The sequence below is a fragment of the Salvia hispanica genome, chromosome 1 (assembly GCF_023119035.1).
Source record: "Salvia hispanica cultivar TCC Black 2014 chromosome 1, UniMelb_Shisp_WGS_1.0, whole genome shotgun sequence".
Lineage (NCBI taxonomy): Eukaryota > Viridiplantae > Streptophyta > Magnoliopsida > Lamiales > Lamiaceae > Salvia > Salvia hispanica.
In genome coordinates this window covers 45,197,644-45,211,685 of record NC_062965.1, presented here as the reverse complement: position 1 = coordinate 45,211,685, position 14,042 = coordinate 45,197,644, and the positions used below count along the sequence as shown (strand labels likewise).

The 14,042-nt window shown below is 30.1% G+C and overlaps 1 protein-coding gene across 2 annotated transcripts; it reads left to right on the top strand.

Moving 5' to 3' along the window:
* The first annotated feature begins 1,157 nt into the window (after nt 1-1,157).
* Nucleotides 1,158-4,379, top strand: LOC125200625 (aluminum-activated malate transporter 4-like). Of its 2 annotated transcripts, XM_048098320.1 has the most exons (7): nt 1,158-1,683; nt 2,235-2,372; nt 2,488-2,751; nt 2,828-2,964; nt 3,053-3,199; nt 3,382-3,499; nt 3,584-4,379. In XM_048098320.1, exons 1-7 carry the CDS (start codon nt 1,314-1,316, stop codon nt 4,078-4,080), a joined length of 1,671 nt encoding a protein of 556 aa, XP_047954277.1. In that variant the 5' UTR covers nt 1,158-1,313; the 3' UTR covers nt 4,081-4,379. The 2 variants fall into 2 exon arrangements, with proteins under 2 accessions (XP_047954277.1, XP_047954269.1); XM_048098312.1 differs by having other exon boundaries at nt 1,160-1,683; nt 3,382-4,379.
* Nucleotides 4,380-14,042: the final 9,663 nt, after the last annotated feature.

Sequence of the window (14,042 nt, the reverse complement as noted above, 5' to 3'; positions counted from 1 at the left end):
TCAAAATAAAAATAAAAAACAAGACATTATGGACGGATATCATATTTTTACTTTGGATATAGAATTCAAACTTTTAGAGTATGTCGCACATAGTTTGAACATTGTGTATTTAAGTGATAACAGCTATTTTGAATTCCAAAGGTTTATTTAGTCCTTAGCTGTAGACTAATAAAATTTCATTGAATATTGTTTTAAATCAAATTTGTGATCCTAAATAGTAATATTGTAATTTCAAAATTGAGAGCTCAAATTTGAAATGAGCAGATGCATTACATATTTTAAGACCTGTTATTTTTCGATTCTCTTTACAGATGGACAAAACCTGTTATTTTCCGATTTTCTTTACAGATGGACAACTGGTTATATTGAAAATTGAAGCAAGTATCCTATTAATTGCAAACTTGTTAGTCATCACATACAATTTTACTTATTCACCACATGAATCAAGTAACTGACCAACCCATACTATCAATATTGATCCTTTTATGTTTGTTCATTATTGTGCAACTACATAAAAAAGGTAGTCTCTTGCACCTTACAATCTCAATCCATATTTCCCATCAAATTTAAAGTTCTTTTTAGGGGGGTCCGTTCAAAGTTTTGAACTTTAAATGATAAATTTCACAATCTCCCATTTCTTCACCCTTTTGACATCTTTTAACGCACTTGAAAATATGAATCACACATGATATTCTAAATTAATGTGATAACTAAGTTCTGCCTACCATTATTAATAGTAGAAACTACTCACACGAAAAAAAAAAAGAACTTGAGATGTCAAGATTCAAGGAATAAGGCAAATAAAGTAATAGGAGTATTTCATTTAACAAAGTAATAAAAAGTGTAGTAAAACATATCAGGAAGAATGAATCTAAAGGGTATTTTTATTTTGAAGAAAAATAGTAGTAGTAACATTATCTGTAAAATTATCTTATTTATGGATCAAAATTTATCCCAATCTACGTCGTAAAAGGTAAATAAACAGACTTTGCTAAAAATATTGCTACTACTACTATTTTATTGATCTTCAAAAAATTTCCTTAAAAAGAATGTGGCAAATAACAGTATGAGAATCTCAAGATTCTAAACGAGGAACAATATCGCAGTTGTACTAAAATTATTAGTACACTAATCGAGTTTACTCAATCCAACTATAATAGGTAAATCATATGCAATGCATCTGTCCCTTCAACATCAACTTCCTCCCTAAATATCCACCAATTATTTATCTGGAATTCAATAAATGAGGATTCTGCAAAAACAAACAAGCACTAAACTTGTTGCAAGAAATAAAAGTGAAGCTTCGATCATTCATGGCTGCAAATTACGGATCTTTGAGGCAGAGCTTCGTGGAGCGAGGCAAGGAGAGATTGGTCTCAAGAAAGCAGAGATCGGAGGTGGGATTTGGCGATTCATACATTGTCCGTGAGGGCTGTTTTCATCGGATTTTCCGAGTTTCGGGAGAGAGGATTTCGAGGTTGTGGAATAATGTTAAGGGGGCTGTGGTTAAGCTACATGGAATGGGAAGATCTGACCCCAGAAAAGTGGTGTTTGCTCTCAAAATGGGGGCTTCTTTGTCTCTGGTTTCTGTTCTCATCTTTTTCAAAGTGCCCTCCAATTTTATAAGCCAGAATGCAGTCTGGGCTATCCTCACTGTTGTTGTTGTCTTTGAGTTTAGCATTGGTGAGTGTTGCTTAATTCCTCTGCTTTTCTTGGTTTAATTGATTCTCACCTCTAAAATCAGGGGCTTATATCTGTTAGAAGCATGGTTGTCTTGATTAAGGTTGAATTGTTATTGTACAAGTATTAGTGTGTGTGTTTTGAGCAAACATTTTAGCTTTTGAAGTTTGAATCTTTGAAATTCAATCATGCCATGTTAACCAATCTCTATCTTGATTATGGTTGAACTGTTGTAAAAGCATTGTAACATAGTTATTGTTTTTTGAGTTTGCCTGTGACTCTTATCTGCTGTAGATATATGTCTCAGTCAATTGGATTGGTTGAGGCTATACACATATGTCTCGTGTTTGAATTTTAGCTTAAGTGAGTCTTGATGTTTGATTATTTGCTTTTCAATCATTACATGTGACAAATTTGTATCTTGATTAGGTGGTCTTGATGTTTGAGGCATTCCCTCTAGTTTAGCTCTTGAAATTTCCTTGAATTTTTGCTTTTCTAAGGATGCATTTTGGTTGCAATCTAGTGTTGTAACACACCCTTAATTTGATTGGTAGGGGCTACCTTAAGCAAAGGATTGAATCGTGCGTTAGGAACATTCTCTGCTGGAGCATTGGCTCTAGGCATCGCAGAGTTATCCGTGAAAGCTGGTGAATTTCACGAAATTATTGTTTTGATCAACATTTTCATTGCAGGTCAGATGATTTTGCTATCACAATCGGGTTTAAAGTATGCAAATTAGTATTTTTTGTCCTAAAACATCGATAATGTGAATAAGAAGGTTGTGTTGTGCTTTTCTTGCATTTTCAGGCTTTCTTGCTAGTTATTTCAAGCTGCACCCGGCAATGAAGCAGTACGAGTATGGCTTCCGCGTGTTCTTGTTGACATTTTGTATTGTGCTAGTATCCGGAACTTCAAATTTTTTTCAAACAGCTTTTTCTCGACTGCTGCTTATCGCTGTTGGAGCTGGTATTTGTTTGGTTGTAAATGTATGCGTGTATCCCATTTGGGCCGGGGAAGATTTGCATAAACTAGTTGTCAAAAATTTCAAGGGCGTTGCTAGCTCTATCGAAGGTACAACACTTTGCCCTTAGAAGCTAGTCTAAGGAGAGACGAACTCTTTGAAACTGATATATCTGTCCATCTATAGGCTGTGTAAATATGTACCTGCAGAGCGTCGAATACTCGAGGATTCCCTCTAAAATCTTGATCTACCAGGCCTCAGATGATCCGTTGTACAAGGGATATAGGGCTGCAGTTGAGTCGACTAGCCAAGAGGAGACATTGGTATGCATGTATATGGCCATAAAGGCTAAAATTTCTGACTCAAAACCACACTCATCTCCATCCGGTTTTCTTCTTTTGTCTGTCACAGTTGGGGTTTGCAGTCTGGGAGCCGCCTCATGGCCGGTACAAGATGTATAAATATCCGTGGAGCGAATACGTGAAAGTGAGTGGTGCTCTGAGGCATTGTGCATTCATGGTAATGGCAATGCATGGATGTATACTGTCTGAAATACAGGTACTGTTGTCTGTTGTTAGTATTTTTTACACATGCTTGGATTGCTTCGTCTCGTTAGTCGGATAGCATATTGATGCCGATTCTATCTTAGAAAGTAATTGCACTTGACTAGATTAGATTGTGGCAAGCCTGGTTAGATATCAATAGGGTTAATTATGGTTTATGACCTGAACTTTATGCAGGCATCGTCCGAGTTGAGACAAGCATTCAAGGATGGGATTCAGAAAGTTGGGACGGAGGGCACCAAGGTGTTGAGATTGCTGGGAGACAAAGTTGAAAAGATGGAGAAACTATCACCAGGTGATCCTCTCGAAAAGATTCACGATGCAGCAGAGGATTTGCAGATGATGATCGATCAAAAATCGTATCTTTTGGTGAATGCAGAGAACTGGGATGGTGCAAAACCGCCCGAGAAAGCCATGGATCAAGAACTGCTTCAGGAGCTCAGAGACAAAGACAACGAAGAGAGGCATGCGGTGATCAACTCTCTAGGCGATGGAGCTCATTTGAGATCCTATCAGACGATAAGGAACCAAGAGCCCCATCTCGCTAGCATGAGCATGACTCACTCCTTTTCGCAGGACGGGTCCGGAGAGGACTTGCTCAGGCAGCAGTCTATGTGGCCATCGCGTATTTCAGTTTTGGGCGAGACCTACTTGAATGAGCGTGAAGTAAGGACGTATGAGAGTGCAAGCGCGCTCTCCCTTGCAACTTTCACGTCTCTCTTGATAGAGTTTGTAGCTAGGCTGCAGAATCTGGTGAACTCGTTTGAGGAGCTTTCTGAGAAGGCTAAGTTCAAGGAGCCTGTTGATTCAGCTGAGAAAAAGGAGGATGTTGGATTCTGGTCTCGCACGCTCAAGTTCGTGTGCTGCAAAGATTGATGCAAGGTTATAATAAATTCGTAAAGTCGTTTCTTTGCAATAACACGATGCATCAGACATGATCATAGGCCAAATACAAGCAGCAGAAGGTCTGGTTTTTTGGTGTTACAGAATAACATGATGTGAATATTAGGAAGAATCTGTTTTTTAGCCTAAAGCTAGCAAATCTCTAAGAAACACATAAATTTTTAGTCCTATGTTTGTCACTTGGAAAGCATTTATTCTTTTATTTCTTGAAAAACTATGTAGCTGTTTGTCTAAAACATGTACTATAATCTACTGGTTTCTTACATACTCTATATATTACTATTGCAGTAAGCTCAGACCAAGAAACTGCTGATTAGTCTACACCATCAACTCGAATGATAATTATTCGAGTTCGTGTGCTGTGTTTTACCTCGAATTCTCATGTGATAGAAGTAACTGCACATGATTTGCAGTTTTTCTAGGACAAAAATGTGGAATTTGAAGTGTGATATCATAATAGATGAAGCAAATTAGGTCTAACAAGTTCAACTAGAATTGCTGTCTGAGGATGGATCTATTTTGTATGAATCTTGATATAAAATTATTTGATCTAAGGATTATCATTATATCCGAGATGGCGAACTTACAACCAATAACCAAACTGTAGTAGATTATAACTGTAAGTCATCTAAAAGAATTAGTGTAAGTCTAAAAAAATATGTTACTATTCCAAACATAATCCACCTCTAAAATTAGGATTACTAATAATTAACAATATTTTGTGAAGGTTACAAATTAGCAAGTTTCTTCAGGTTGTTAAAACTTAGGTATGAGATATATTCAAGTGTTCATACTTTTTTTAACAATACCTTGTCAATTTCTTTGGGAAAAAATAGGAATACAACGCTATCTTTCTTTTATCTATTGAACACCAAACACTATAATTAAATAAAATTAGGTTGGAATGATCACATATTCAACAATTTCTCATCAATATAATAGTAATACGTACTAACACGTATATCAGTAGCAATCATCCTTTGGGCAAATGTGGCTAAGAATAGTATTCTTCACGTCACCATATTTCTTACACCAATGCAATCTTAAATCCATTATGTCAGGTTTAGAAATGTACTTCAACTAACTTCGACACTATTTTAGGCCACGCAATCTTAATTATTTCACATCTATTACTCATCAAATGTAAGAAGTGAAACTTTAGATTTTATCAAAAATTACTCACTTATTTTAGATTTATGAAAACCAGAGCCCAATTCTTTCTCAGTTTCTCTCTCTCTTTGTTTAGGTCTTCTCACCGGTTTTAGGATTAGGCTTCCGTTGGGCGTCCAAAATAGTCATCCTGAACCATCTCTTAGATGCTTACACGCCACTTCCTATATTAATTATTCACTCCTTTAACAATTCACAAAATTCATATTGTGTTTTTTTATCAATTGTTCTTTTAGTTATATATTAAAGACAAATTTGTGGAAAATTTATCAAAGTTTGATCAATTTCTGATCAAATCTTACGACTTTAAAAAATGACCGATTATATTTTAACTTTCTATGATGAAAATTTTTGACGAACTAAATGTTTGAATTTGTTAAAGACAAATAGTGTTTGAACTAAGTGGTTTTAGAGAATAACATTTTGTCCACGTTTTCGTCTGCCTCATCATATATAATTTCTCCAAATCCATGATTAAGAGATAGTTGTTAATAATATATATCTATATATATATATATATATCAAAGTTATGATATGATTGAAAGAGTTGAATTAAAAGTTTTAAAATATTTTCTTTCTTCCAAGTTAACCCCATAATTGATATTGTTTAACGTGGATACTAATATTAGTGAAAGTAAATTTCGATCATCTATTTTATGATCAACGATCCAGATTAATTCTCCATTCTAACTCTAAGGAAACAATACCCATACATATATGATGCACTGAGTTTTCCTACATTTTTAACAATATCTTGACAATTTGTTCGGAAAATATCTAATACTACCAAACACCATAATTGAATAAACTTAGGTTAGAATCACATATACTCATATGTACTCCTTTATCCATATGTGACAATCATCAGGTTTGGGCAAATGTGGCCCAACTAACTTCGACATTATTTGAGTCCGTACAATATAATTATTTGACATCGACACTGTGCATTTCTAATAAATTGAGTGAGGGGCGTAGTTAAACTTTTAATTCAGCCAACATAATGATACAATTCATAGTATTTTAGTTAACCATATACAGTATTCAATCATAATGATACAATTCATAGTATTTTAGTTAACCATATACAGTATTCAATCATAATGATACTATGTATTAGTATTTCTTAGTTTGTGAAAACCATATTCAATAGGAGTACTATTTATTGCAATGGCTCTGATTCGCTTGTACTGTTAAATCTGATTTCTTTAGACTTGAAGTAACTTTTAAATTATTATTTTTAAATTCAGCTCTTTTAGACCAACTACAATCATACTCCAAAACCTCTATTTTGTGTAAAAATCATCTCCAACCATACACCAAACTCAAACTCATCAAACTCATTTTTTGTGTTTTCTACGGATTTACAAACTAGCTGACCACCCATGCGATGCACGGAGTATATATACTCCATCTGTCTTCAAAGAATATACACTTTGGATTTAGCATGAGTTTTTGCAAAATTGGTAAAATAAGAGATTGGTAGAGAGAAAAAATAATTAAATATTGTTATTGCCAAACGAGTCCCACTTCATTAGAGAGAAAAAAAAAATTAAAATTGGAAAGTGCATATTCTTGTGGGACGGACTAAAAATGAAAGAGTGTATATTCTTGTGGGATGGAGGGAGCATATACTATTCCTTCCGTGCGCCATTTGAAGTTCTATTTTGATTCGGCACAAATTCCAATAAATTCTTTGACTTTGTGAATTAGAGATGAAATTGAGAAAGGTGAGATGAACTTATCTATGAATGGAAAAAAAAAACAAATGAAACTTTAAAACATGGACATGTCGAAATTGCATGTAACATTTTTTCAAGGACGGAAAGAGTAAATCATATTTTATTGAATTAAATTAAACAAAATACTTAAAAAGTAATGCACAAGTGTTATAATAAAACAATGGATATATAAATGAGAGGAACTATAAACACTTAAAAAAAGAGACAATGTATTTATCAAATGTATTTTAAGACAGACGTGAATCTATACCAACAAAATAATAGGTATTCATAGAAAAATCAAATGATATTTAAACCTCTTACAATATCTCTTAGTTCCACAAATGAACTAATAAGCAAAAAAACAGAAAATATCAGTAAATACAACATAAAAGGGAGGAAATATATCATTTTACTATTCACATTTACAACATGTATAAAGTTAAAACATCATTTAATGCTAAATTTTTCATATAACAAACTATTGAGAAGTCCAATTATTAAAATATTAAATTGAAACTTAAATAGCAATATTCAATATGAAATATTGAGAAGTCCAGTTACAAAAATATTAAAATGGGCATTAAATAGTAGATTCAATAGTAAAATATCATTTTACTATTCACATATACAACATGTATAAAACTGACTACACATGCATAATTCACGCAATACTGAAATCTACAATCAAATTGTTTAGAAATAAAATAGAGAAGCAGAGTATATTGCTACAGTAAACACCCATGATAGAATTATACACACAAAACACTAATAGATTTAAAAAAAAAATCAATAACAACATATCAAAATATAAGAACCAATTTATTAGTCTATTGATATCAATATCTAAAGCTTGAGACAACGAAATACTACGAAGTACTTATTCAAAGGTGATTTGTAAAGAAAATCTACTGGTATCCAAATATAATTTGCAATAGATATATAGTACTAATTCTATGACACTTAATATATCTTCAGCTAAACTGGATGTATTAAATATGTGCAATAATAAATAGTTTATGCATTGGAAATAAATTGGCAACATAACTTAACCTTGATGCAAATATTTATTATGGGTAGTGATAAAATGCAAACTCATATATTGCACAAACTCATATAGTAAGAAATTAATGATGAGAAAGAGTTATAAAAATACCTGGATTATTGACCAGACGTCGTCGTTCATATAAAACATCTTCAGATAAAAATTTCCAACAAACAATCCAAACGAAATTGGGACTGAAAATTGAATAAGAAGATAATAAAGTAACAAACAAATGTCTCAAAGAATGAGGAGATGCCCAAATACTTGCCTCAGTAATACCATCAACATATTCCTTATCATCATCCAGCAAACCTAAAGCAAAAGAATATTAATTCAGCAACATTAGCATGATAGAAAAGATCAATTTCAACTGCAGGAATTTCAGCTGAAATAAACTTATCAATCTGCTCAACAACAATCATTCTGTCTGCCTTACTAAGAAAAAACAATTAGCTGAAATCACATGTTCTTAACTCACCTATTTAATATTTTAAATTTATATAGTTAATATTTTATATTTTTTATAGAATATTACATAGCAAAAAGTATATTATACAGTGTTGTTAAATTGTATATTATGTTGCTAAGGTTGGTACTACAATCTAGCCCAACAGATTACTAAACCCTATGGGGATAGATTTAACTTCGATCACTTAGTGAACACTATGCTATTGAGTCGGTACTACACCCTAGCCTCGCGGACTATTAAAATAATGCGCATATGATGATATTGATAGTAACCAAATAAGTACGTAATCATGTATTATTTATACATGTGAACTTTAGTACTAAATATTCATAAATATATGTTAATAATTTTTATAAATGTTTGATTATTTAAATATTAAAAATAAATATATCTAATGGAAACTTGAATATAAATGAATTTATTTTATGAACTGCCACTGATCTAGATCCTAATTATTTTTCGTATAGCACATTTTCACTTAATTTTTTAATTAAAAAATATATTCACTATCCTTAATTCTGCTTCTCAAGTAAGATCTTATATAAGTCATCTACTTGTTCTATTCTTAGTTTGTCAAATTCATCCAATTTGAGATCTTGTGCTTTTTGTTGTAAACACAATTTGAGAGCAAAATATTTGGAGTCAAGACAAACAATTAAGGTACTTTTCATTTTCAGTCAAAGATAATGAACTATATAAATCTAGAGAAATTAAGGTATTCTTCATTTTCAGTCAAAGATAATGAACAAAATCTCTGGAGTCAAGACAAACCATTTATATATTCCGTACATTTTTTAAAATTTCCAACAAAAGGAAGATTATGTCCTTAATATTTAAATTTAGGTAATTAATTGTAGGCATATATAGTTCTTGATATTTTAAATAGTCTATTGACTAATAATCTAATATATTAATAATTACTAAAAATTAGTATTTTCTTATGATAGATGGTAAGAAGAAATTATATTTTATGAAAATGCAAGAAGGTGACAGTTTGATTGAGTATATTTAACTTAGAGAGGGCTAAAATATTCGTCTACTTTGTTAACATTTATGATACTATGTAAATAAGTTAGCATTAATAAGAATATTTTATTTAAAAAATTAATGAGTATAACTTTTTTTTTTCTATTTAAAATTTTTAATTTTTATTTTTCATAAAAAACAATATTATATGTTACTGCTATATATTGTTTTATCTCTTTCGTAAAATCAATAAATTTAAATTATGGTTGTATGTATATTCCATGTAGCTATATTTACCATGATATAACAATTTATTAGAATAAGATGTTTGGTTTAATTTTGTTTCAATCTTACCTACATAATTATTAAATAACACATTAACCCCACAATACTATTAATAAATTACAACTATAAATTACACAATAAAATAGAATTTTCTAAGTAATTTATTTATAAATATTTATAAAAAAATTACATTAACTTTAGAACTAAAATATATTTAAAATACTGCAATAATATATAACATAAATTAAAACTAAAATACTGTCAGTATTTAATTTGAAATTTCCTTTATTTTATTAAAAATAAAAAATTTACAAACAATAATATGGAATAATTATGTAGATTACAAAAAATAAAAGAATCTACTTATTTTTAAAATTTTATATATTTATTTTTTATAAAATATTAAATTTTTATCTCATTCACGATATCATACAATAAATTAACTGGAGCATAACTTTTCCCCAATTTTCCCCTCATGTTGCAGTTTGAAAGTTGTCAGAAAATCTTTTAGAATTCTCCCAAAAAATTGTCAGAAAAGCTTGTAAGTACTATGTATGGATTAAAGTATGGAAATAAATATACATATTTTTAAGTATGTCTTGCACATCTTTGCCAAAAAATTGACAATGACCAATTTAATTTCATTTGATTTAGTTTCTAATTCAATTAATTTATTACGATAATATTTTTTCTTCTTTTTATAACTTTAATTTGATTGGAATTAAAATTTGGAAAAAGTATACATATTTTCAGTTGTTTGTTGCATGTGTATGCTAACAAATGATTAAATGAAAAAAATTGTCCCAATTTTAAAGTTTAGGCTAAAAAAATGTTGTCGACATTTTCGGTCTTTTTTCTAACATATCGTACGAAATTGATTGGTAGTAGTTGAGACAACTTGATAGTAAAAAAAAATGAAATAAATAGGATGATTTACTTTAAGGAATGAAATATGCATTAATCATAGATAATATTTTCGGATTAAAAAATTATGCTACTCTTTCTTACTTTTTCCTTCCATCTCTCCTACTTTATCTTTCCTCTCTTACTTTTTTCTTTTTTCTCTTTCTTATTTTATTATTAATGAATTAATTCACTAAACACCACTATCTAAATTCTTGTGCCAAAATAGAAACGTCTCGCTTAGATAGAGAAGAAGAGTGCATAAAATTATATTGAAATAACAACCCATTTAAATTTCAAATCACAATATGGGCGAATATATGAGAGAATATTGGTAGCAAACATTAGTCCACTTACAACTTTTTGCAACTAAATAGATACTCACGGGTTCTAAAACTCAAATTTCTAACCTAGATCAAAGTATAAATATCTAACATAAAATCAAAATTAATAAATACAAAAAAATTAAATAGTGTCATTTTAATTTTGTAATAGTTGCTCATCTCTAACTATTAAGAAGTGGAGCATACACATCAGATAATCTACACTATATATAACTCCTTAACAATCTTTATTGAGCAGTTAATCTACACTATATAACTCTTTAACAATCTTTATTTTGCAATTAATCTAGAACATATATACGCAATCTTTAAATTTGTTTGGGTCCAAATTTATTTCTAGGGTTTGGTTCACACTATATATAACTCCTTAGAGCATCTCCACTCTTTTTTGGGGGAAAACACATTCTTTTTTAAGAGAGAAGACCCCCTCTTTTTTTTTCGGGAAAAACCTGCTCTTTTTTTAGGAGAGAAATTTTTGTTACATAGAAGTCGCTTATTTTTTGGGGGAAAATCTTATTATGTATAATTGGGTTTGTCTCTATATTCAAAAGTTGATTTGATGTCTATTTGATTGTAAGTTTTATCAGCTTTAAAGTAGTGTTACTCACTATTAACCAATAGTTTTAATGCATGAAAGTACTTTTGTCATATCATAATTATTTTATCTCCTAATCAATAACAATCCTGCAGTGTTTTAAAATATTTTAAAAAAATAAAATAGAATGAAAAGGTTGTAATGATAGTTGCCAGATAGCTTCCTCTCATTTCCTTCCTAAACCAAAATTTCAATTCAGAAGGGAAGTCTCTTAGAATTCTCCCAAAAAACTCAAGATTACTTTATTACACAAATGTTTATTTATTACAGCATAGAAAGAATATGTTTACTATTTGGTTAATAATTGAAGCAATAAAATCAGCGTTTTAACTACTGGGCCAATATAATTTATACTTGTGTCAGAAAGCTAATTATTAGGCTGATAGCTCACCTTTTTTTAATATTCATGTTAGAAGTAGAGAATACTAATCACACGCAATGAATAATCTAGATATATGTTCCATAAAGTATACATTATGTTTGATGATCGTTTTTAATATTTTAACATATGATAGGAAGAAATTTTATTAAAGTGGGTGCCAAAATGGGACAACAAAAAATTGCGGCTTTATATAATAATAATAATAATAATAATAATAATAATAATAATAATAATAATAATAATAATAATAATAATGTATAATATTTTAAAAATTATTAAAACTTGTTAAAAATAATAATTAGTTCTATTTTTTAAGAGTTTTCATATCTAAAAATATTACTCCGCATAAAATTGTTGAAGTAAAGTCATGGGTTCCAATAATCTAAATATATTTTTATTCATATTTAAATATTTTTAAATAATAATTTCTTGGTTATTATCAATAATCAATAATTTAAATAAAGTAGAATTAGAATGAAATGGCTATTAAAAAATGAAAATTATAAATAGAATTAGAATGGAGTCGCCATGAAACAACAATAACAATCAAACCAATTTATTTATTCAATTAAATCAGTCATTAACTCTTTAAGTGAGATAGATCGATTAGAAAAAAAATGAAGAAGAACGGTTGTCTTCCTCCTCTAAAAAAAAAAACAGATCTGAACTTTTCTGCAGCTTCTACCTCTGGACTTCCCCCATATTCCTCCTCTATTCTTCACAACGATTCTTCTTATTCCTCTCTTGTTTACTTTCAAAGACTGAAGGATTTGGCGGGGGTTGACCGGTCAAATGTCAATTATTCAGTTTTACCTACAATGCTTGTTATTATCTGCAATAGCCTAGAAGATGTTGTTAGAGAATATATTTATGCTGAATTTCTTATTTACAGATTCATGATTATCATCAGATTCAATATGAGAAAGAATGGTAAGCCTTGATAGAAGGTAATACAGTTCCAGATAGAACGACTGAACGACCACATCAAATGAACTTGTATTGCTGCTTCTTATTCTGAAATTTCCTCTCTTTTTCTTTGTACAGTGTGTTGAAGATGTTGGAACCTGGAAGAGAATTGTATCTATTTATACAGTGTTCATGTAATGGGTGGAAAAATAAATAAATACATTAATGAAAACTTTTTTTTTATTTAAATAAAATTAATGAATTTTCCCGTATATGTCTCGTAAATTTAATTCCGTATTTTAATCGTAATTTTAATTCCGTAAATGTAGTATATTTTGAATTATTTTTATTGCGGCTGGCCTATGACTGGTCTATGGCTGGCCTAAATCTGATGTGGCAGGTGGAATTTTTAGTGTTGCTGACGTGGCAGGGGAGAGAATGGCTGGCCTAAGCACCATTGTGGATGCTCTAAAGATATTTGAATAATAAATAAAATATTTATTGACCTATGAAATTGTAACAAATGGCATAATCTCATTGGTCAATAAAATGAATGGAGAGAGAGTAATTGATATCTTATTTTTATTAGATGGTTTAAAAAGTATGATTTGACTAATTGACATCTTTCTTGGGAGTGATTCTTTTGACCATTAGTTAACATATTGGTTGGATTTGGAGTATTATAAATGAGGGAAATTCCATCTGATTTCCCCCCTAAATTTCCTACCAAAAAAACTGTGGCTTTATATATTTATATAGATTATATAGATATGATGTATAATACCAAATATGGTGTTACTGCAAAAATTTATGAGATATTGCAAATCGGTCCATTATTATTTAATATGTGAATTAAAACACGAAAAAAATTACAATAACAAATGAAGATGCTCGATTTCAACAGTATTTGGCTATATATGACGCAAAAAGAGGTAAAATGCTCATCTGGACTTGCACTAGTTGATCAGTTGTGGGAACAAACCCAAATTTCGAGTCTTGAATTTCTTTTTCTATTTTATATCCATATTGTGGTGTAATTGTGATATATTTAAATATGTTTTTTTATTATTATTAATTTTATCATAGCATAGCATGTGAAGTGTATATTAAATTTCAAGTAAGTGTATTTGTAAAATAAAGTAGTATATAATA